Raw genomic sequence first — 26,034 nt, 5'->3', positions numbered from 1 at the left:
AGCCATTAGAAACAATATTTTGAAAAAGCAATAAAGAGCTGTGCGTTAAGATATCATGTAGATAGGCATACCGGCACTTACTTACTTTGTATGATGAATCAATTCCGCATCCAGAGAATCTGAAGTTGATTACTTACAGATGAACGGTAAAAATGCTGATAAAATCCATAACGGCTCGATCGCACTCGCTAAAATAAATTGTAGAAATCTTTAATGGCATAATAGAAATCCAATGCACACGGTTCGTCCACGTGTTAAAACGCAGTGAGTGAGCTGGGCAGCTGGTGTAATCACTCTGCCTTAAAGGTTAAAGGTTTTGGCAACCCCCCCCCCCCCCCCATTATGGTACTGCAAAAAAAAAAAAAAAAATTATGCCGTGTGTTTAAACACACAGAAAATATTGAAATCGCCTTTTAAATATAGCTTAAATTACGAATCTACGTTATAAGCTAGTGTTTAAAAAGAAACTGTAATGCAAAGAGCTCTAACTAAAAATTGGGAAAGATAATTATCGATTTGTGTAATTGGTTTAACGCAAATGAATGTCTCCACTTTTGTTTAAGGCTTGTAAACCCTGATCAAGTTTAAAGGAAAAATGCTCTTTTAATAATACTAGATGAGAAGGGAGACAAGTTCTTGCAATAAGCAGCATGTGCATGAGTGTGCATGAATGGAAGTTGTGTATTTTAGGTACTATAATGGAAGAGCATGGTGGCGCAGTGGTCAGCACACTTTATACGAATAAAGGTTCAAGCTCATATGTTTTCCTTTTTAAGTTAGAATGTTCTTTGTGACCACGTAACTTTTGATGGGAATGCTTTCTTGTTGTTGGGAATGTTTTCTTGTTGTGGAATTGTGCTGCGTGATTTCCTGAGTGGATTGTCCTCGTTGTCGCTGGAATTTGTGGCTCGCCACGGAAAATTAATGTTTTCCTTGTTGCCGCTGGGCTAAAATTTCGCCACGGATTTTTTTCATGATCTGGAAACTAGCGCGTATGAAAACTAAGGTAAGATGAATTCCTAATTCAATGAAAGTGATACCAGCTTGCGGCCTGAGAAGTTGTTTTAATAAGCATGAAGGAAAAGACGCGTTTAAGTGTGTTGAATGGTGAAACCTTATAGAAAAAAAAAAAAGCACAACCTCGAGTGAGTTCATAGTACGTGTGATAGAGATCTGTCTGAATGAATTACAATTGAAAGAAAACTTTATTCTACGAATGAAATGCAATTGTACAAAAGAATGTGAGTATGTGAATATGTGAAGATATTTGAAAGAATCACGCAATCACCAAATACTGTATGTTGAAATGACTGAAACTAGTAAAGGCTGATTGTTTGTGAACAGTTGCTTTCCCCAGTGTGCTGAATGTTGTTTAAAGAACTTCTGTTTAGCCAAGTAATTTTGCTTGGACATGAAGTGGGATTTAGAATCCAGCAAAGAAAATAAAAGAATAAATTATTCTTATTCAGAGTCTGGGGTAGCAAACGCGTGTTCATGTTATTTGTAAGACGGTGTGTGTGTCAGCTGATAATGTGAAAGAGAAACCCTAATAGATGGGAGACATCCCATATACAGTAATCCCTCGCTATATCGCGCTTTGCCTTTCGCGGCTTCACTCCATCGCGGATTTTATATGTAAGCATATTTAAATATATATCGCAGATTTTTCGCTGCTTCGCGGGTTTCTGCGGACAATGGGTCTTTTAATTTCTGGTACCTGCTTCCTCAGTTGGTTTGCCCAGTTGATTTCATACAAGGGACGCTATTGGCAGATGGCTGAGAAGCTACCCAACTTACTTTCTCTCTCTCTCTCTCTCTCTCTCTCTCTCTTGCGCTGACGTAGGGGGGTGTGAGCAGGGGGGCTGTTCGCACACCTAGACGATACGGACGCTCGTCTAAAAATGCTGAAAGATTATCTGCACGTTGCTATCTTTTGTGCAGCTGCAGCTGCTTCCTGAAACGACATGCTGAACGGTGCTTCGCATACTTAAAAGCACGAAGGGCACGTATTGATTTTTTTTATCTGTCTCTCTCTATCTCTCTCTCTGCTCCTGACAGAGGGGGTGTGAGCTGCCGCCTTCAACAGCTTTGTGCCGTGGTGCTTCGCAAACTTAAAAGCCAAACAGCACTATTGATTTGTTTGCTCCTTTGAAGAGGAAGATATGTTTGCATTCTTTTAATTGTGAGACTGAACTGTCATCTCTGTCTTGTCATGGAGCACAGTTTAAACTTTTGAAAAAGAGACAAATGTTTGTTTGCAGTGTTTGAATAACGTTCCTGTCTCTCTACAACCTCCTGTGTTTCTGCGCAAATCTGTGACCCAAGCATGACAATATAAAAATAACCATATAAACATATGGTTTCTACTTCGCGGATTTTCTTATTTCACGGGTGGCTCTGGAACGCAACCCCCGCGATGGAGGAGGGATTACTGTAATAATATAACAACATAGTAATCAGGAATCGTATTCATATTTAATTGTTTTAGTAATACATGTACTGTCTAAAAATGTTAGCAATTAAAGTTGAAAAAAGTAATCATAAGAAATATTTGTAATTCAGGCTGTGCTTAGGTAGTGACGCCTGGAATGTTTTGAAGCCTACAAACAGATGCAGGTTTAAATATAAGATGACCTATGCCCTTGCAAGGCAAAAAGACAGCTAGCCGCACAGTCAGTTAAAGAGTCAAGACTTTAAACATTTAAACATTTAAAAAAAAAAAAAAATCTGAATAAAGTATTATAAGCATAAAAGAATATATAACTCCAAAACTATAGTTGTTCTTTTTCTCCAGATTCAGCAAACCCCGTGACCAATGGATGAAAAACACAAACTATTTTTTTTTTTCTATACAAGCTGCAAGACATAGCTTAATAGCAAGTTTGGGCAGAGAAATTAGAAATAATCCAACCAAAGGGTGGTGAATGTTTATCAATCATAGATTAATGAACAACAGTGATTGGAATTATTTTCCTTGCGTGCTGATTAGTGCAAGTGCTATCATGTGTAATAAAATGTTTAAATGAAAAATACAAAGGTTAAAAATGTTCCTATTTTTAAAACTAGACTGATTTATTTCAGTAGTCTTCATATAAAAACAGTATAATATTTACATATATATATATATATATATATATATATATATATAGGTTTACATATTTTTGATGTATAACAAATGATTATTATTATCACTTCAGTAATTACAAAATGTATTAGAACTGCATATATGTATTGATTTGTCTCTGTAAGGGATTAATTTTAAGAAGATTTGTTATTATATCAATATATTAAGGTCCAATGCTCAGTGATAATGCACATAGCTAAATAGAATGTTCAGTTATACATTAGAACCTATGAACTGAGCTGTTGTAATATTTTAAAGACCTTTAAAAGATTTCTCTTGATTAAGATAAGCTACAGTTTGTTCTATGGTATTAGATATTGTAAGATTTTTGTTTAGACAAAAATGAAAACACTCAAAGTTCAACTATGTAACATCCTATAATGTATAACTGATGTAATGTTTTAATTTTGATTAGTGTATTATCCTACTGAAGAAACATTTTTCATTAGCTTAATTTAAAATGTAATAATTTGTCATATTTAATTTATCTCTAACTGTTATTTATGATATGAAACGGAGAACTACGGGTCTAGAATTGTCATTAATAGTGCTGCATTCTATTATACATATGATTGATAAAGAATTGTTTTATGTTGTGTATTTGCTCTACCTTTTCACCCTTCTTTTAGATTAGCCTAGCAAGTATTTTAGTTTTGGCCACTCAATTTAATGGTGCCAAAAGTCTCTCCTAGCCAGTGGTAAAAAGTTTTATCAACAACAAGAAGGTGGTGTTATACGAAATGAAGATTTTAAAAAGACTGTACTAATGACTTTTGACCTGCTGCACACCTGATGATAGCTGGTGAAGAAATTATTTGCTTTTCCAGAGTGGCAGAAGTACAGAAGCGATGAAAGATTTTAAGTCCAGCTGAGTAAATCTGAAGCCATGCTATGTGCAGACATTTTGTGCTGCAAAACAGAGTTTTATGGACTCCTAACAGAAACAGGCTGTAAACTGCCACTGAAGTGAGATGACAGCTGTTGAAGGCTCCCATGAATGAATGTTGAATGCAGGGCAAGCCAAGGGGGAAGTGTTCCTCTGCTTAAAATGGACAGTCACCATGTGTGCATCTCATGAGATCTATTGGCAACAGGACTGTTTAATTTTTTTATTTCCAGCAATGGTAAAAGACTTTAGTTTCCTGAAGCAGTCATAATTTGTACAGAAGAACCTGCAAAGCCACCAAGCAAAAGACTGTACCTACAAACCACTGGGTTGGACAAGGCATGAACAGAGAAAGTTTAGGAATAGACTTGAAAATGTTATAAGAGGGGCTCAAAGGTATGAGGATATGCATAATTAACCACCAATAATGTTTAAATTGTAAATTGAATGGGAATATAACATCCAATAGTGAAGTTGGGGAAGATATAAAGAACGTACAATTATGCAATACTAGTTTAAGAACAAGTAATAATCATAGCAATAGATCTATAATAGTATCTAAGTTATGTTACAACTATTATAACTTATAACAAGGGATCAGACACCAAAGGGTGGGGTACATAGAACAACATACTGAATTTAGAAATGTTATGAGTACCAAAGAATAGTGAAGTCCATTAAGATGCTATATAGAATTATAATATCTGATGCTATGATACAACTGATGAGATATAATGATCACTATGTTGTAACACCATGTTAAATTTAACTGTTTGTCCAAATGTACTGTAACTTGTCATTGTTAATATTTACGCTGGTATTAGATGAACGGTACAGAAGCTAAAGTGGTATTACACCTCACATTTCCACAAATGATTTTGAAATGTCTACAATGTAAAGAGGGATCTAGAACCTCTTGATTTGTGGATATGACTTTCAAGTATTGTTTTTTTGTCACAGATCCAGTGACAGAGGGCGGCGTGTTATACTATGTGTTTTTTTAATTAAGTTTAATGTCACTGTTCTCTGTGCCCACTGTTATGGATTCATTCATACAGGTACACAGGGGCACAGTATCAGCAGTCAGAATTGCCGAGCCAAGCACAGGACTATAGAGAGCCACAGACAGCTGGAGAATTGAATAGTCAGCCTAAAGACAGACTAGTATATTTCTGTCTTCTGTCAGCATAAAAAAAACTCTTTCCTTGTTGGGTGAATGAGAACTGTATGTAGGCATTGTGCTATTCCTGTATGTTTGAAGGTGGGGTTCGAGTCCTGTCCTGTCCTTGTTTGGATCTGGAGCAAAGAACCTGCACTGGCGGAAGAGTATGTCTTCCGTCCGAGGCCGGGCAGAAGATTATGTCTTCTGTCCGGTGAAAATCCTTTCAGCGTGGCGACGAAAGATGGCAAGACTGAGTAGTTCAAGCCATCCACATGCTTGAAAAGAGTCTGTCATAGACTTTCCGTCTGTAATACCACGTGAACCAGTCAGTAAAGAGCTAGATTATCCTTTATGCTTCTCGTGTAATCTTTTAACCGTCTTATTGCATGAGGGGTGGGGATAATACCTTTTTTAATTATTTAAATTCAGGTTAATTAAAACACCACAATTCAAAAGAACACATTTCCAGAGAGCTAATGCCTCTTAAGGAAACAAGCTGACTGATGAAAGGAAAGTCAAAGCTAAAAATGGGAAATGCCTGGAGCGGAAAGGAAATGAAGTGCAAGAAGTGAATGACTGAAACAACTCCAAAACTTTCTACTGTATCGTTAAAAACTGACCAGAGCGAGGAACAGTTCCAGTATGCTGATCAAGGACAAGAATGGGAAGGTTTTAGTCAGCCAAGAATAGCAGAACGAAAGGTGGATCAAACACTTCCAGAAAGCCCTCAACCAGCCAGAACCAGCCATGGTTCTATGTACCTGGGCAGTGTGATCTCTCACGATGGAGATATGGTGGCAGATGTCAAATGCCATACTGGGAAGGCAGCAGTTTTCCAGAGCGTGAAGATCTGATCCTCACCATCTGTATTGATGAACGAGTTCCACTTGTTCACCTTCATCATGATCCCTACAGTCATATATACCAGTTAGACCTGGAAAGCATCAGCAAACATCAACAGGAAGTTTAACGTCTTTCAACTGAGTTGTCTCCCCCGAATCCTAAAGGAGAGGCTCATGCAAACTCTAATATCGTTGCACACACAGAGAAGACATGCAAACTTCATACAGACACTGAACCAGGTTAACAATCAAACCTAAAATCATGTCATTGTGTGACAGGAACTTGCCTACAAGACCACACCATCCACGTTAAAACATTGGTACTAACAACCTGATTAAAACTGAATTTACACGGGTAATTTCAGCGCTGTCGATAATAAGTAGAAATATGGCATGAAATCTGTTATGTCAGTGCAGTGGTACCACCAGCAAGCAAGCACTCTTCACAAAATGACGTTTATTATGCCACTAAAGGCACTCCCCCCCCCCACCAGTGGCAGGGAAAAGCATCCATAGCTAGCCACTGCACTCTGAGCCACACACTAAGAAATTTGTTTTCATTCTAGCACTATAAAGAGAATCCCACCCCACCCATCCATCCATCCATTTTCCAACCCGCTGAATCCGAACACAGTGTCACGGGGGTGTGCTAGAGCCAATCTGAAATTAGAACCAAGAATGGAGATTTGAGCTTGAAGAATCCTCCAAGGCTCTAATTTTCAAAGAAATGTGTCATGTTTTAAGCACCTTTTTTGTTTGAAGCTTGGTGAAAACTGCCATTCACTGACAACAAAAAGGACATCTGTGACTGGCAGTCAATTATATCCAATGAAAGCCACAGAATACTGTAAGTCATAAGCAATTTGCTCTCAGTTATGGCTAACAGCCAAAATTGACCAATGAAATCCACAGAACACAGCTGCTGATATTGAGATTGTGATGCCAGCAATGAGTGATACCATAGATTCATGCATACCAATGCCTTTCTCAAAGTAAACAGCAGTTCTAAATATCGGCAACATAAAATAGTTCTTATTGGTGTTCTCATTTTTGTTTAGTTGTAGTTTTAAGACTTCTCATTTGTACTTTATTTCTAGTTACCAAAAAGATGATTTTTCCCACCAAGAACATGTTTAGCTTTAGTTTGAGAGATAAATAACTAGTAATTACCAAAATAAAGAATTTGTCAATGCAGATATTTTTGAAAACAAAACCTGCTCACTACTCACTGAACTTAAGTATTACAATAAGATGATTACAAGTCTCTCAAAATAAACAAACTTAAAATGAAGTACTTTAATTATAGAAGCTATTTAGTTATCCTTAGAATTAAGCACGAGATTTCTATCAGTGATAATACATTTAACACTACAATCCCTGAAGCTTACAAAAATATTCGTAATGCCAGGCTACCTTAAATTCCCTTGCACCTCCTCATCAGCGTCTTTGTTTTGCAAATGTGTCAATCAGCACAAGCTGCAAGAAAAGTGTTTCAAAGCATGAAATCTGCACAACAAAAAACAAAAGGGTCTGGCTGCAAACCTTTAGTGGCTGGCGCCTCTATGGCACCTTTGGCCACAGGACCCTGTGATATCATTCAGGGGCCTGTGGCTAAAGGGGATTGTGACACAGGTTAGGAAGATACACCTTCTGTTAGAAGCGGAAGTGATTTTGATGTTCAGTGCTCCTGAATGCCATTCATTTTATTAGGCTTGTGTCTCCCAGATTTTTTTTTAATATTATATTATATTATATAAAACATAATACCCACACACGTATGCCATTAATTTTATTACTACATTCGATGCACCATTTGCCAGTCTTTTGTAGATCGCATGCAAAAATGTCTTAAGCTGCCAAACTTAAAGCAAGTTTCAAAGTATACATTAACATCATCTGAAGGAATATTATAGTATATGTGTTATACTGGGGAAGCACTGTGGCACACTGCCTCATAACAAGGTGTCCAGAGTTTAAGTTCCGGGTCCACCCTGCACAGTGTGCATTTTTTCTTTGTTCGACTGTGGGCTTCCTCTGGGCACTCAAATTTCCTTTGACATTCCAAAGACATACAGCATAGATGGATTAATGGTGTGTGAGTGTGTGTGTGTGCACACATAATCACATGATGGCAGTGCATATATACTTGCCAGAATAGGTAACAGCTTCACAGCAACCTTGACTTGAATAAGTGAAAAGCAGTTTGAGAGAAAAAAAAAAAAAAAGAAAAAAAGGTTCCCATATTGTTTTAAAGCTTTTTTCCAACTCTATATATTACATAAATAATAGGCTATCTCCCAAATGAAAAAATTACCATATTATGAGTGATTATAATATTAAAACTTGAATAGTGAAAAAACCTCTATTTTAAAATTGTTCATGATGTTAGCTTTAGTAAATAATTGAACAGCTCCAGAAAATTTGGTCTTTGGTTTTTGAGTCGCCAAGATATTATTACTCATCTGAAGTGTACATCAAAACAAGAATTCCTTACAATGCTGTTGAATAGCAGTTAGTGATCAGTGAATGGTACAGGATTACCAAGGTTATATGGGATCATGAAAACTAAGACTAAAGCCAGAACTAACAGTGAAAATTGTAACTGAAATAAAAATAACACTTAAAATGAATTAAAAAAAAACCTTAATGCCAAAGTAACTGAAACAAAACAGAATAGTAAAATCAGTTTTAGTTTCTCTTCAGTTCACACTTTAGACTACTTGAGGGACACTATCCTACTAAAAAGGGCCTTGAATTAAGTAAATAATATTTGAGATCATGGATTCTTTCATTGTGTTTTCAGAAAATATACTGTAGATCAAGCCTTTCTGCAAACCTGAAGAACTGCCACAAAAAATAAACAAACTAAATGAGCTCTTAGACCACTAGAGTGAGCAAAGAAATTAAACTTTGGTGGAATCATGAATAAGTTACATACAAGCTGCACTGTTTGAATAGCAAGGTGTGGATGTAAGAACATAAATATGAGACATAAATAATACCTGCAATCTCAATTTATACTCCAACTGAGCCTTTAATGCAGCAATTATGTCTTCACTTGAAATTGTGTCCGTCCTTTTGCCGTCACAGGTTCAACTATTAAAAGCACATCCTGATGATCCATGACAAGTGTATCAGGATGATATGGTAATTAGTAGGGTGGAGATGGTCCATGAGGATGTAAAAAGTTCAGTCTCAACTCTCCAGTGCTGGGCACAGTTTCATTAACACATTCTAGCCATGAACCTTCATCTCCAGATGTTGAGGGATCAGCCATTGGTTCAGGATTAGGAGGGTCTGCTAAGTCACCGCTGGAAGAGTCAGTCTGACAGATCAGTTTGTTCTCAGTTTTAGTTTTCACACACACCAATTTCTGCAGATGCACTGAGCTGACCTTAAATTGAGACTTGGGTGATCCTGTATTGCCTTCTCAGTCACATACTATTTCATTTCAATATGGCTGTTATGAAAAAGGCCTGTTAGTGATATGAAATCATGTGATGCCACTTATGAGTAAGGATAGCTCAGCAAGGACTCCAAAACCAAAGAACACATTTTTTGGAGATATTCATGGCTATAAGATAGCTTTAGTAAAAAATTTATCACTTTTAAAATAGTTTTTTTACACTATTCAATTTTAAATATTAAAATCATAACATTGTAATTTTAAATTTTAGGATAGCATTGTATTTATACAAAATATAGAGATGGAAAAGAGCTTTAAAAAACAATATAGGAACCATTTCTGTACAACTTCTGTGAGTCATAATCCCCCATCCTTCCAAGTTCAAACTTTGTTAAATCTCCCTTAATATTGATCCAAGACACATGCAATTTCAGATTCAGGGGTTACTCATGACAAAATCAGCATGCCAAATTTCATTAAATCTGTGACAATGAGGTCCAAAAGTATGATGATTTGACACGGAATTACCTATCAAATGCTTTTTGAAAGTCAATATAAATATCATACGCACTACTATGATCATATTCTTTTGTTACTTCTTCATAGAAGTCCAACCGTTTAGTAAAACAGTCTCCTTCTTCTGAAACCATGCTGACTGTTGACTAACACCTCTTTTCTTGTCATGTGCTGTTCAACCTTTTCCTTAATAATTCGCTCAATTAATTTACCTGTGATGCACGTTAAATGCACTGGCTTATAGATGCTTGGATATGCCCAATCACCCTTTTTATAGAACGAGATAATATTTGACATTTTCCAGTCATTCATAATATTCCCAGTGAGCAGAGATTTCCTAAAAATATATATCAAAAGTTTATATATGTACTTACTAACATCCTTAAGCACTACAGGATAAATATATGTTCCTGGCGATTTGTTTAGATTTCAGCATATTTAATCTGAGCAGTTCTTTTCCCTCTACAAGTTTCCAGTACCTCCTTAATACTTCCTGTTACCACTAGGAGGTTTATCCACTTCCTCACATGCGAAGACTCCAAATAAATGCAAGTTTTGAGCATCTGCTATTTGGTTGTCTGTATAGTTTAACTCCCACTTACTATTCTTGGTACATTTTACACCCTCCTTGACTTTTAGCCCTTAAATAATGAATGATTCTCTATGGGTCATCTTTTACCTTAAACTACTTTTTAGATATCCCAATATTCTTCTTAATGGTTGCCCTGGTGCTCTCATAATGCCCTGCAATTTACATTGGAGCTTTCAGTCTTAAAAGCAGTATAAAGCAAATTTGCAGTTTCTTCTTAAATTCCTTAATAAAACCTCTGCACTGAATAATTTCCTATTTATTCAAAATTTTAGAATGCATCTGTCCTGCATTATATGTAAAACATTTTTAAAACTGTTCCACTGATCCTTGACTATTAATACACTACGCTTAATCCAATTTATCCCCATTAGATTTTGTGGCATCTGTTGAAAATTTGCCCTGCCGAAAGTCAAGTTTTAGTTTCACTCTTTGACCTGTGCTCTGCCAAAATACAGTCAAGGGACCATATTATATTATGGTCCCTTGACCCTAATGGTTTAATCAACTCTACACCCCGAGTTCTATCCTGGTTGTTATAAAATACTAAATCTAGACAGGCTCCATGCCCGTGTGGATGCTTTAACATACTGTGTTAAAAAACTATCATTGATTACATTTAAAAACTGACACTGCTTATGTACCAACTGCAGATTTAAAGTATAACGACATTGATAAATTGTATAATCCGATAACTTTTACATAACAATTGAAGAACATTTTTAGTGACCTATAGGTTTATTTGAAACCAAGGCAATTTAAAGACCATTAGCTTAGATAGAAGGTGTGTTGATTAACAAAAAATAATGAGTTATACACTACTGGTCCAAGGTTTTAGAACACCTCAGTTTTTCCAGTTCTTCTTCAAATTTAAATAGTTGAAATGTAATGAATGATCGAAAATAGTGAAAAGGTAAGCAGTCAACTACCAGAGGTTTGCATTTAAAATTTAGGTTAGCAAAAACTGGAAAAAAAGGAAATTTAATAGCAATGATTCGAGTATGTCACAACCAACCATTTCACAAATTTTGCACCAAACTTTGAAGACCTTTACAACACATGTGACAATATACAGATTTATACATTTTACCACCACTTGCTGTATTCATGCAAATCGGCACACACATAATCACAGAACGCACAGAAAGAGGCATGGCAGGCCACAGTAAACGATCATGGAAACACTGGAGGAGTGGAAGAGACTTTATCCATGGCTGTCCCCGCACTCTTCCTAGTTTCAGTATAATTGTACTTTAAAAAGGTGCCTCCCATTGCCATTGCCTGAACTGCCAAATAAATAAAACAAACCAACACCTCAAGTGAAGAAATTTACCCCAATACAAAAAAGAAGCAGTTATTATGTGCGTATAGTGCACTAATGGGAAATTTCCTTTGAGAGCAAGTGGGAGTACGAAGAAATAACATGAAATCAGTCCCTGGAAGGCCTCTACTGGGAAACCATCCTTTAACAAATAGCATACAAGTACTCTCTATTTGCCAAGATATTAACATTCAACAAATTTTACTGAACCTTGGAGCATCACATCTAGATGTAAATAGTTACACTAGTTTACACTGACCGTCTCTAATATTTAATTCAAAATTTGTTCTCACAGTGAAGGAGCACTGTAGGTAAAATTAAGTTCTTGCATGCTTTAGAAATTGTTGGTGCCAGAAATGCATTTTCATACAACTGATTGTATATAATGCTAGGTGATAAAACAATTTAAATTTTTGATCAGGGAAAAAAAAAAAAAAAAAAAAAAAAAATTTACGATAATAAATGCAGGCTAAAAAAAAAAATTTAAATTAAGATAATGTATTGCAACAGAACAATGCTTGTGGTCTATTACACAGCATGTAGACTTGGTGAAACGGCAGCACAACAGCCAATCACAATGTACTTTGCAAATTTGCCCATCCCCCATGAGGAAGCAATGCTGTAAACATTAGCAATGTGGTTGGGTGTTTGGGAAATATGTCATGCAACAAGTAAATCCCAGTAAGTGAAGCTTACTGTTAAATGCCGAGGAAGACATAAATATCAAAGAAAGTGCACGTCATCAAAAAATTGAAACTGGTTTGGCTACCTCAAATCAGACCAAGCACAAATAATGCCAGAATGCAAGACATGCTGCTGACAGGTCCCAACGAAGACTACAACAACAAACTTAGTCCATTACCTTTAAAAAAACCACACCATTCGAATATGCTGAATGTCAAAAAGAACCCTTAAGTGATATGGCTAGCAGGACTTGAAGTAGCAGTGTTGTTCCTAAACAGCACTTGATTGTATTGTCATTTGACAGTATGACCATATACAGTAGACCCCTGCGAAGTCATGGTTCAGGGTTTGCAGACTCAGTCGTTCGTGGATTTTTCCTTAGAACCTAACTATTAATTGTTAGCAGAAAGAGCAAATATCTTTTGCAATTTTTTATGGCTTTTTTCGTGGCAATACTGTGCTGTAGAGAGAATACGATGCAACCGCTGAGGGAAACGTGGTTTGGGATGGTGAAAGTAGCCAATCCGAGAGCATTATTCATTTCTCCTTGTTGCTGATTGACTGCTGCCCTGTGATGCATCTCCAGGTGAGTGGGTTTACCACCGCTGAGTGAAACGCAGTTTGGGATGGTGAAAGTAGCCAATCAGAGAGCGTTATTCATTTCTCCTTGCTGCTAATTGACTGCTGCCCTGTGACGACTCTCCAGCTGTGTCCTCGTGTTTTTCATTTTGTTATTGTATTCATTTTGTTATTCTTAAACACACAAGAAGATGTCGAAACACCCTGCACCTTCTAAGACTTCTGGCACAGAGCCTAAGCGTCAGAAGAAGTTTAAAACACTCCAGGAGAAGGTTGAACTACTGAATTTGCTCCGGGAGCTAAAAAGTTATGCTGCAGTAGTGCGCCACTATGGAATTAATGAAAGCACCGCACGCTACATAAAGAAGAAAGAAGCAGCAATCTGGAGTACCGTATCTGTAAGTTTCTGTGATAGTGACAAAAAGGTAACGACTGTAAGGAATAAAAATATCGTCAGGATGGAATCTGCCTTGGCATTGTGGATCACCGACTGCAGGAAGAAGAACATCCCCTTGGACGGTAACATCTGTGAGAAAAACACAGAAATTGTACCAGCAGTTCGCTACAGGAGACAATGTAGCAACTTCCCATCATAATGTTCCTGAAACCTATAAAGAAAAGTCAGCATGAAACCCCACCAGAAGAAGACTTGTCCAAAAATACGACTCCTCCTGAAGCGCCTGAAGAAGAGGGGTCACCTGAGGAGGTTTAAATCGTCTGCATCGTACTGCACACAACAACACCCAAAAGTCGTGGTTTTTCACAATTCGCGGGTGCTCTAGGTACGTAGCCCCTGTGAATTTTGGGGGTGTACTGTACAATAGAAAATCAGATATCAGGACATCAAATAGTCACATATTTCATGACGAGGGTCACAATGCCAGCGAGTAGTGTTGAAAAAGGCAGTTTCCGGAAAACTGAAAGTAATTAACCTGAGATTTAAACTCCCTGGCCGAAAGTATTTTTTCCTTTAAATTTTTTCCTTTATTTTTCATTTAAACAATTCAATATCAATTCTTAAAGTCTCAAGATCGATCTAGTGGATCTCTATCCTGCACTATTATTATATGTAGATTTTTGCTATTCTTCGTTTTTGGTGTCCGAACCAGCAGATGTTGCTAATGCGCTGGTTAAGGTTTTCTGCGGAAAACAGGTTTACAACTTACACTTCAAATAAAGTGGCGTGTCCCCCCTACCAGAAGCCAGCGTCTTTGACACCAAATGAAAATAAGCAAAAATCTGCATATAGTACTTCACACAAACTGACATGTCCGCCTTGATCTGCCTGGAGACGGATCGACGAAGGTTCAAATAAGTCTTCAAAACACCTTTTGCTGCATCATGCAATCTAGGCCACATACAGACCTAAACAATACCTCGTTTGAAAGCCATGGGGGTCTACTACACAGTCATAGTAATCATCTGGCATGAAATCCTATGCATGCCAAGTTATGCACCATTGTCAAAAAAAAAAAATTAAATCTGCCCAGTAATAATTCTAAACAAGGAATCCCATGTATCATATATCAATTGAAAGGTCTCAAGCAGCAGATTTCAAATGATGCAATCAATAGTCAGTTCAAAAGAACATCCGGTCCACACGGGACTGAAACCAGACAATACCAACACCACAATCTTCTGATTTTTTGCGTGTTCAAGCATATAACTCCACAAAAGAGCAGCATAAATATACAAAAAACATTACTTACATCAGGTAGTCCCGAGTAAAACAAGCCATGACACGTGTCACTCTGTGGAGGCAAAGCAGAGTAATCCAACACAAAGACATGGCGAGGATGATGAGGTTGGTGCCTACCATCTGCCGTTTCTGCACAGAGGATCATAGCCCTTCAAACAGCACACCATTGGATAGCAGAGATGTTGTCGTTTCCAACAACGCCCAATATGGCCACGTTTTTTCAAAAGTTGCTGTCCTACCACACAAATCAACCACTGATGCCAAGCCATTCAGCGTACATATTGCATGTTTTCGCACATAACGGCACAAACCAACAGCAAATAGACAGGTTACATATCAGAATGTTCAGCAGATTCTGCTGAATAAAACTAGTTCAAGCGTTAGCAAGATATTCGCTCTAATAGAGCGACTATGCTTGCCAGCTTGGCACTTCTGGTCTGGTCTCTCTGGCTCTGTGGGTCGTGCCATTGCAAGTTTTATACCATTGTATAAGTGTGATTGAGACGTTACCAATGATGTAGAATGTTAAAATGCTTCCTTTTATCTTAGGAGCAAGTGTGAGGATACATGTGAGCAACTGTATATATAACCTGCACAATTATAGAAAGACACGAATCTTCCCGCTGTATCTTTAATTTTGACTGATTCCAAGTTTAAAATGTCCATTAGGGGATAAATTTGTCTAACAGGTTAAGGAATTAACACCAATTATTTAAGAAGCGATAGTTTTATTTAAAAAAAAAAAAAATTAAAAAAAAAAATATGGGGCTCTGCCCCCTGCTCGCTTCGCTCGCCCACCCCTGTGTTCGGTTTACCAGATATACAATACAATTTATTTTTGTATAGCCCAAAAATCACACAAGAAGTGCCGCAATGGACTTTAACAAGCCCTGCCTCTTGACAGCCCCCTAGCCATGACCCTCTAAGAAGACCAGAAAAAAAAACCCCCCCCCCCCCCCCCCCCCAAAAAAAAAAAAAAAAAAACCCTTTGAGGGAAAAGAATAAAATGGAAGAAACCTTGGGAAAGGCAGTTCAAAGAGAGACCCCTTTCTAGGTAGGTTGGGCGTGCAGTGGGTGTCAAAAAGAAGGGGGTCAATACAATACAGTACAATACACAGAACAGAATAAATCCTCAATACAGTATTAGAAGTACGGAGTAGAATTTCACATTAGATATCACATAATATGATTTGGATTTGTTTTAAGTCCAGGAGACCTCATTTATCAAGCTGCCTGCCCCATTTTGCCATTCCACATCTGAAATAGCACTAATCAGATGAAAGGACCCCTCATTCCCACGTCCCCATTCATCAGGGATGACTTTACCTTAGGCAGGCAATCTACAATTTAAAGAGATTATTTTCTTGGGAATTGTTACATATGCATTATTTTCACTTTTACTTTAAAAACTTTTGTAAAAACAATACTTGTCCTTTATTTTCGGCCACGTGCATGGTTACATCTCTTCCTTGCCAGACGTTTAATGCTGCTCGTGTTGTGGAAAGGGGGGGGGGGGGGGGGGGGGGGGCGACTGAATACATGCTAAGGATATGTCTTTGGATTATTTGCTGTCTTTCTGCTGCTTGCCAGCTGTCTCTTCTGCTTGTCGCATGTCGTTTTAAGAGCTGGGAGCACAGGATGCTTGTCTGCCAAAAGTAATCCAACAACTGCTTGGTTAGAGGTCTGTGGACTCCTTTTAAATGGTGGCTCACTGATTGTAAAAACAATCCTTTTCCTTTATTTCTAGCCCTGGGCATGGTTAAATTCTTTCTTGCAGGACGTATAATGCTGCTCGCGTTGTCGGCGGGGGAGCTGCTGTCATGCTGCCCTTCGATCTTTTTAAAGCCAGTACAGCCGCTGTCATTTTTGCTACGGCCCTGGGACAATCTCTTGGCACCAAGGCTAATGTTTATGGTCCCCACGAGATGCACCGTGGCAAGTCTTGTGGGTCTTTTAAATGTCTTTTGAGAAGATCACGTATCGTAGCCTGGATTTTGCTTTTTTTTTTTTTTTTTTAATAAATCGAGAGATTTGGTAGACAATATAGGTATTTTATAAAGTAGATGCCAAGCATTGTATTAATAAAAGAAGCCACAAAAATGTGTGGACTTCAACATAATTTAAGATATCTATCACCACATCTGACCATCACAAAGCCCTGAAAATATTCAGAGTTCACCAGTGTTCCTGGGTACAACCTCAGCTGGCACAATTCCATCAAGTGACACTGAGGCAGCCACAACAACGCAACTAAAGATACTCTCAAAAAGAGGACTTCTGGTAGTCCACTCAGCTTTGCAAGTTTGTAGTTTGGCTGTCTGGAAAATAAGACTTGTAGTCCAGGCCCTCTAAAATATTAATTTGTTCACCCCTGCACTGCCCAAAGGTTTGCATGGAATTGATGTCAGTTTCTTGACACAAATTTCCCTTTTATGATGTTTGTGTTTTTTGCTCTAATTTACAGAGATCAGCCTGCATCACTGGATGAAAGAGATTTACAAAAAATATTGTCCTAATACACCCAAAAATTTTGAATTCTTAACATGTCAATAAAAAAGCAACATATTGCAGGAGCAGTTAACTATTAAGTAGCTGCAAAAGATGGCAAATCTTAGCATTAGCATACAGCACGGAGGATTAACATTTTGTTTAATGAATATAATGGGTATAATTTTCTGAGTGAGGAAGTGACCAAAGTGTTTAGCTCAGCAAACATGACAATTGGTCATCTTTCTCAAGATTTGTCTTCACGTTTATTAGGGCTGTAGCAATACTGAAACTCCCAAGTTTGACACCACACTTTGAAAACTATCAATACATGATACCAGGTGGGAGGTGGTTTTGGTGGATTAAGGACACACACAAAATTGAAGATCAAACAGATCATATATAAAGATAACTAGATTCCTCTTTAGGGAGTGCATTTGATTAAAGGTCAATAAAATGTCAAATGAATGGTACTTCAGTCTTTGAATACATTAAACAAAAGTTTTACATTAATAAAAACAAAATTGTTCTTGCTGTAGTATACATGTTCAAAAGCCTCTGACAATGTCACTCATTCACAAGTCAGTAAAATGCAAGCAGTGCAATATTTTGTAAATGAGGTGTAGTCTAAAACAGTTGTCTAAAGTACTGATTTCCAAACTTTGACAGCAAATAACCGAATACAAAAAGTGACCGAGTACATTTCTTTTAAGTTTGTCTATTAAATGTCTTTACAGAGTTTGAGTGTTAAAAATGCAAAATTACTCTTACAATTAATACTATTGCTATTTTAATATGCTTATACTATATTTACATATTTCTTTGTTGATGAGATCTTGGAGAATTTAGTTCATTGCTAAGAGAACATAGTATATACACAAATGTGTTTAAGGATAAACCTGAAAACTATCAGGACAATGTTTTTTTTTTCCCCCCATAACCCTTTGAATAAAGTTTAAGGTCAGATTTTACAGAAAAAGCACCCAGCTAAAACACATAATACACATGTAAACTAAGAATGGAAACTCCAGGAAAAACGAACAAGCAGAGGAAGCTGCTGCACATGCACTTAACTGAAATGCATTAAATCAAAAGATGACAAGAAAAACGTAAAGGAGCAAAAAGAGAAAACAAAGACATCTTAATGTAATTGCACTGTACTCCATTGGCTACTTTTGTTTGAAGGCTGTAGGTTTCAAAGCTAATTGTGCATGGCAGCACAGTGATTGAGAGGATGCAGGGCTGCTGCTCCATTTGGGGAGCACAGGGTGTGTTTCCATCTGAATTTGCTGTCAGAAATGAACAGGCAGGAAAGCCTATTTGCTATGGATAGAATAAATACTACTGAAAATACTATGCCTTTCCAAATTTCAGAAACCATTAATTATTGATAAATCAACATTTTTGCCAACGCTACCATGTAAAGAATGATGCACCATTATGACCATGAACAGCTTTAATTAATGAAAAACGAGTGTCCTTCAAATAAAAAGGAAAAAAAAACTGTAAAGACGAACAATTTAAAAGTGAAAGTATCGGGTTAATTTTTCATATTTAAAGCATTACTACCTAACCACTTCAAAATTTGAACATTTTGTAAAAATTAATCTAAAAACTTGCTTATTCCACAAATCATGAAGGGACACTTTACTAGCGGTATCAGGCACTAGGCAGAAAGTGACGGCACATGGATACAAGCATAGTTTGCTTATTCACACAACTGTGCTCACTTATAAAGGGATTGTTTACAGCTGTCAATAAACCTAACCTATATTATCTTTTATAAAATAAGTACTGCTCACACCAGTCTGCTTTAATAGAGTATACATGGCACAGCATGACAGGTTATCAGCATTATTCTCTAAACCTACTGAACACACATGCTTTCCAATGAGATATGTAGTCAATATTTCTCAGTTTTCTTTGATGTTGCAACCCACTTTTTTACATGTGTATTTGCACCCCACCAACAGGGGACAAATCAAGCGTAATCAGAGATTTCCCCTTGATTAAATTGACTACGATTGTTAGAGCAGGGAATGCCCCTTGGTGAATCGAGCATTATTGTCAGGGGTTGAAGGATCCACTTTGGTTAATCAAGTGCAATCAGAGCATGATCACTGGAGAGACCCAGTGACTGACAAACATTGGTTGCCAACAGTGCCAAACAGTGGTGGCTAAACATTACAAAGCATGCCTTACATTGGAGATAGGTCAGCACAAATAATTGCATAATAACTACGAATATGATTGCAGAAGTGTAACAATCTCGAAAAGCGCTAACTACTATATTGCATTTAATATTCCTGCTATGTCAGAGATTGTGGTTTCCTTGTGTCATGCATGCATGTCACAAGATCTCCTTGGTGGCTCACACAAGGTATTTGATAAACCACCAGGGTGAGAGGGGGCACTGCCGCTAACCACTTTTCCTTTTCTCACTGCAGTTCAAAGAAACCCGCCCAGTAAGGACTGCTCCTTTCGGTGCACATAATATAAGAAGCCCAGCCAAATGGAAGGTGGCGACTTTTGTGACTTGAGCTGACTGCCAGACTGAGCTCCCCTTAAGGACCCTAATTTTTGTCGCCATTTCTGCCCTTTAGTCATTTTGCTATTTTGTTTTGAGAGGGCCGTTTAAGAGCACCTAAAAGACATTAAGTTACAGGAACGGTAATAAACTGGACGAACTGGTTGGTGTCCCAACTTTTCTATGCTGCTGTGACTGGTCATTCCTGCAGCCAGCCACATTAGTTACAAACTGATCCAAACAGCAAACGAGTGTTGTAACTAATCACAGATAAACTTTCTAACCATAAGCACATTGACAAATCAGATGTACTCGGAGCATATGGCTAAATACAGGAGACCATGCTGAACACAATTTTATGAGACTGATCCCGAACATCATCTTTCAAAAAGTATGGATTTTTCCAAAGTTCATTTGCCATTACGTTATGCCAAATGGAAGTGTACTGAAATCTTGTGCCGTCAATGACAATAAAGGAATCTTATCTTAAATGTCGAACAGAAATTAAAATGCATCTGAAACAACTGAGGCTTTATGTAACCGTAAGTGAATTGTGGTAGGTAGAACTATTAAATTATGCTTGAGCATAAGACATAATTACTTTTATAGGGATGAGGAATTTACATGGAAAAATGAATGCTTGCAAAACACATACTTTCCTCAAGAACAGAGATGCAACTGCTCAAGGACCAAGAGTTACACTGGCTGCTTGGAGCTTTTAGGAGAAGCAAGAGTTTGCTTTGCAGGAAAACAAATGATGGGGCAAATGTAGAAACTCTGTTACTATCAATGACTGAACTAGAATCCAGTGCTTTGGCAATATGTTACACTTGGTGATTAGAAAAAATATATGGTATATACTGTATACTAACAATAAACATTGTGCATACCATGATGGTTATGATGTTGCAATATTGCCGTATCGTACTGTATATACTGTAGGTTACATGACTTCTTGATAATGTGCAAATACTGTGTAAGCATAGATATAACTTAAAATATTTAGACAGTGACCTCCTTTATTTTAATTTGATGTGGCTCTATTTGTATTCTAGAACATTATATAAATGACAAGTAAAGCAGCAGATAACAGTGTGTTACCCTCTAAATACCTCAATGAGCTTGCTATATATTATTACATTTAACAATTGACATACCCTCTTAACAGAATTATTGTGTTGTGTTTATATTAACTTCTTAATCTTTCATTACTGTCATTCAAGATGTTACTGCCTTCTCTGATTTTACATACACATGCAACATTTGTTTCCTTAAAATAACAGAACCTTAATTTAACATTCCCACATTCAATATTTTCCTATATTTTACATTTACAAATGGTGAGTAGAGGTAGTGGCAGGTTTTCCAAAAGTAATTTGAGGCGAGACAAAAAAGAATGTTTGCATTTCCAATTAGACAGTAATGTTAACTTACTGTGGTTATTCTATTCAACGTGATGTCAGAAGGTGGATGCTGTGCAGCCTCAACGGAGCTTCTACTTTTCTTGTTAGGCATACTTACAGATTCAGTTGTTTTTTTTTCCCCCCTCTGAGTACTACATCCTGCAACCCTGTGGCTCTTCATTATCAACTCTCTTAACAGCAGTCCTTTACCCCTTCTTTTGATTGGGTGTGCTACATTGTTTATTTCAAAAACATATTTTATAGTTCATATTTTCCCCCAAACATAACTGCCAATTGTTGCAATCCTACATGGACTCCTACACTATCATAACTGAAAAACAGAGGTTTCAGTTTCGACTTTGAAGCATTCTGAATTTTGCAACTTCGGATTTGGGATGCTCAACCTTTACGCAACTGGCAAGACAAACTGCATTTCAATGAAGTGTTATTTACCAAAATTAAAAACAGAAAATTATAATATCAAGGGGAATAACAGTCAAATATTTACCTTGTGGTAATTGTGCATCCTTAATTAGAAATTCAAATAAACTTAAATCTTGTAACAGATTCACAATTCCATTATTTCCTAAGGTAAGAAGTCCAAATCTTTATAAAATTCAGCATGTACTTAATTTAGAACAGAATGTGTAAAGGTGGAAAGGCACATCATATGTCAACTGCAGTTTGACCCAGTGACAAGGGAAGTGGACTATAAAATACAAAGCTGATGGTAAGGGCTACTTTTGAACTAAGTCATTTAGCCTGCCTATGCTCCAAACACAAAATATACATAGAGTTTAAAAATTAAAACTAATATAGGGTCCACAAACACACCCCAACTAACACAATGGCAGGTATCTCTAGGACATGAAAACAAGGAAGCTGTTGAAGACTTCAACTTCAAAGCACATTTTACATTAAAAGGTAACAAAGCCATATAAAAGAACAAAACCTGAAATTCAACACAAATCTGCACAATTTATAGGAAAAGAAAATTGGATTGTACAAACTTTTAACAAGGAACAAAAATGGGGGAAAAAAGTGATAAACCCACAAAGATCACAATACCTGAAAGAGGGCTATCAAGTGGGGGGGAATACCAAGTTCAATACTGGAAAAATCAAAGTGGTATGATCTTATAAGACTGGGCTGGTATACAACTGAAAATGTTTTTCACTTTTAGGCAAAAAGAAGCAATCAGCTTCAAACTTAATTGACACTCCTGAGAGTTAAATGAAAAAAAAACTGAAAACATGAGGGAATAAACCTCACAAAATGACAGAAATATTGAATTCAAGTACACAAGCCACTGCTTATCTCCATGTTATTTTACTAGTGTATTTGTAACACTAAAGCAGGTGGACTGGTGGATATGCCACAGTCAGCAAAAGATATGAGGCAGATCTGGAAAGAAATCAGAATTGTGCAAATATGTAGCAGGTAAATTTTAGTGTAGATAAATGTAAAGTTTTAAAAATAGGTTCTAAAAATGTGACATAATAAAAGAGGACAATCAATTTGTTTGGGTTTATTCAAATATATTATTTCTTACCTGTGGAAGAGCAGTGTTAAGCTGCCTTTGTAGTGAATCTCTCTCATGGGTAACCTCGTGTAATTTTCCCTGTGTTAGTCCTAAAGTTTCCTGCGTTTCCCTTAGTGTATCCAAAAGTCTATCTCTCTCCTCCAACATTGATACCATAAGTTGTTCAAAATGACCATCAGAATCCGACTGAAGGGGTGACCCAGACCCTCTAGTCCCTCCTCCACCCGTAGGAATTTCAGCCTCGCTGATTGTTGGCATCACTTCGCACATCATCTATGGATAAAACAGGTAATGAAAGAAATTAAGTTTCAACAAAACTAAGAATACCATGGTGTACAAATAACAGATTTTCTAATAGTACTGTATTGTTTTAATGACATGCCTAAAGATTCTTGCCCCACAGCTGTTACTCTGGTAGTAGGAAAAAATACAAGTTTGTTTATCCCAACACTATTCATACCACATCTGCAAGAAGTTTTTTTTTCTTCACTATTATAAGGTAATATTTTAAAACACAGCAATAAAATGTTCTACCAGTAACTGACTTGTGAAACTATTGATAGCGCTTGAGTCACAGGTGGAGGAGATACCAGTACAATCTGACTGTAAAAGAAACAAAAAAATATATCAAAAACAAACTTTTGTGGTGAAACACAGAAGAGACTGTTATGCTTGGTTTAAAAACATTAGAGCTAAATAGATTTCTGATTAATCCATTAACTTTCCTTTCCTTTTATACTGCCACATGTCATGTTAAGCTTCAAGTGTTACACAGCTACTGGAGTCATTTGACTCCAGTAAGAGGCACATAATGGGGAAGCAAAAAGTCACATAAAAGAGAAGACTTTTAAGCAGCATTCCAAATTGTCAGGAAAGCTCATGCTTGACTAAATCAAGCTTCAGCCAATGCACAAATTCACATAATTAAGTGTGGCTTATTTCATTCCACATTCATAGAACACTGGGAAATAATTCCAAAACCAACATCACTCTGCAGATAAATAAGAGACTGTGAAAAAAATATCTGAGAATAAAAACTAAATGGCCATTTGAGAAAAATCATATCCTGCTACCATTTTCCGTTTGTTAAATGTAACAGAGAATGTGCACACATAAAATGTATTAACCAAAACACATCCAATAATACAGTTATAACTTTGCTTAAGAATACACTTTGGTTCACCCATCTTTGATTAAGCACAAACCAATTTACAGATGAAAATGTGTATCAGAAATATGAACATAAAAGATAAGTCCATCTTTGTTTGGTTTATTGGGAAATTCAAATACAAGTTCCTAACACAAGTCTGGGGCAAAACTATATTTTGTTAAAATTTTACATTTTATCAACTAATCCCCAGCAAATTAATGCTATTTAACTGGTTCTATTCCACATTTTCCTTAATACTTTCAGGTCTGTCACAATCCTCTCAAAACCTAAATGCTATAAATACATGGATACTTGCATACACACACACACACACCTATTTATACTAAATATACACAGGGATACCCACACACAAGTTTAAAAAAAAAAACAAAAAAACTAACGCTTACCTTGCTAAGAAGAGCAAAAATTTATTGTATATCCAATTTTCAGGTCTTATTTGGCGAGACACTATAATCCTCGTGTGCTTTTTTTTTTTTTTTTAATTCAATATCTATCCAATTAGGAGAACCACTCTAAGAAAGTGTATAATAAAGTTTCTTCAAAATTGTATTCCAAGTGTGAAAAACACAAGACAAAAAAAGATGAAATCTTATATCCAGCAAGGCAGTGTCAGAAGAGGTCGGTTCAACGAAGCATCATCACTCCGTCCAGAAGCTCTGCCAGTTAAACTTAAATTAAATAAATAACTCGGTGTTCCGGATCACTGTGGCAATCTTTCTCTTTATATATATAGACAGGGATACTCCAATTAAAATTTACATCCATACACGACACATATGGAAACGAACAAAAACAAAGAATCCGACCATGGGCTAAACAAATAAATGGAATTCGGATCCTTCAGTAATCCTCCCTCGTTTCAATTAAAACTATGAAAACCTTCTGGATGACTTATAATCCAACTTTTAGCCTAATCGAAAATAAGAATCTACACATAATTACGTAAGCATACAAAGACATAAACAGGCAGACAGACATAGATACACGTACGTGCACGCGCGCGCGACCACACACACACACACATACACACAATACACATTTATACAAACACACTCACAAGTGGACGCGCGCGCGCGCGCACGCACACACTCATACACAATTTAAAACCCTATTAAAACAGCAACCGATTATTTCCTTTTCGTTGCTTCTCTGCTGTTCAGATCCTTCCGACTTAGCCGCGTCACCAACCCAGAAGGAAAACGAGAGGGGAGGAGAGGGGGAGGAGAAGGGGCTGGCTTGAAAGCTCCCCAGTTTTTAAGAAAACAAACTGGTATCCTCTAACAAGCTGTTAAGGACCCGGCGTTCCTTCATGCGTCTGTTGCAAAGTATATCCAGATAAACGATGACCAGATGTAGTAGTGGAAGCCTGCTCCCAACTTGTCTCAGAAAGCCGTCGCTCCTATACAATCATACAGTCACTTCACCTCCCCGATCCAAAACTCTCCCTCTCTCGCTCTCGCGCTCTCTCTCTCTCTCTCTCTCTCTCTCTCTCTCGCCCACCGCTTCGAAAGCTTTTCTTAAGGACAGTTTCCGGTTCTGTAATAAATCAGTGCGTGACGTTCCCAGCGTGCCTCGCGCGAGCAGTCGACGAAGGACTTGCTGAATTTTGTTTAGCGCCCCTTGGCGTTCGCCAATAGAAACATCTTTATCAATGAGGAGTGAAAAACCGGCGTGAGCACTAACTAGTAAGTGGACTACATCAAGTCCTTATAACTTATAATAAAAGGAATTTAACTAAATAAGAAATATGTCTGCATTGCGAACAACGCGACCCTTTAGATACCAATAAATAGTCTGCAAGCATAACATATAGACACATATGTTAGATCGTCACTGCTGACAGTTATAAGTCAATTGTAGAATTTTGTTTCTGAAATGTGTAATCAGTACCTTTTCTTCAGGCCAGGAGTCTAACACTGCATTTTGAAATTTTGCTGATTCTTAGGAAAAAAGGCAGTCACATGAAGAAAAAGTATATTTGCTAAACTGCATCTTTGATATATAAGGTAATTTGTGATGGCATGCTGTATAAAGGCATTACATAATGCACATTTTCGTAAAGCCCCTACAGAGTGTGGAGAAGGTGGCTCAGAAT

At 37.1% G+C, this 26,034-nt stretch overlaps 1 protein-coding gene across 16 annotated transcripts in view; it reads right to left on the bottom strand.

The window, feature by feature from the left end:
- Positions 1–25,432, bottom strand: part of LOC114645898 (liprin-alpha-1-like) — a 177,950-nt gene extending 152,518 nt beyond the window's left edge. For 5 of the 16 annotated variants that reach the window (XM_028793808.2, XM_028793809.2, XM_051922100.1 and 2 more), the window contains exons 1-2: positions 24,326–25,432; positions 22,778–23,041 (exon numbers count right to left, since the gene is read on the bottom strand). In XM_028793808.2, coding sequence (XP_028649641.2) covers positions 22,778–23,041 — 264 coding nt within the window. In that variant the 5' untranslated portion in view covers positions 24,326–25,432. The remainder of the gene's footprint in view (positions 1–22,777; positions 23,042–24,325) is intronic. The other 11 variants (XM_028793802.2, XM_051922094.1, XM_051922093.1 and 8 more) reach the window with 3 other exon arrangements.
- Positions 25,433–26,034: the final 602 nt, after the last annotated feature.

Source organism: Erpetoichthys calabaricus, chromosome 2 (genome assembly GCF_900747795.2).
Source record: "Erpetoichthys calabaricus chromosome 2, fErpCal1.3, whole genome shotgun sequence".
Classification (NCBI taxonomy): domain Eukaryota; kingdom Metazoa; phylum Chordata; class Cladistia; order Polypteriformes; family Polypteridae; genus Erpetoichthys; species Erpetoichthys calabaricus.
This window is presented reverse-complemented; position numbering and strand designations above follow the sequence as displayed.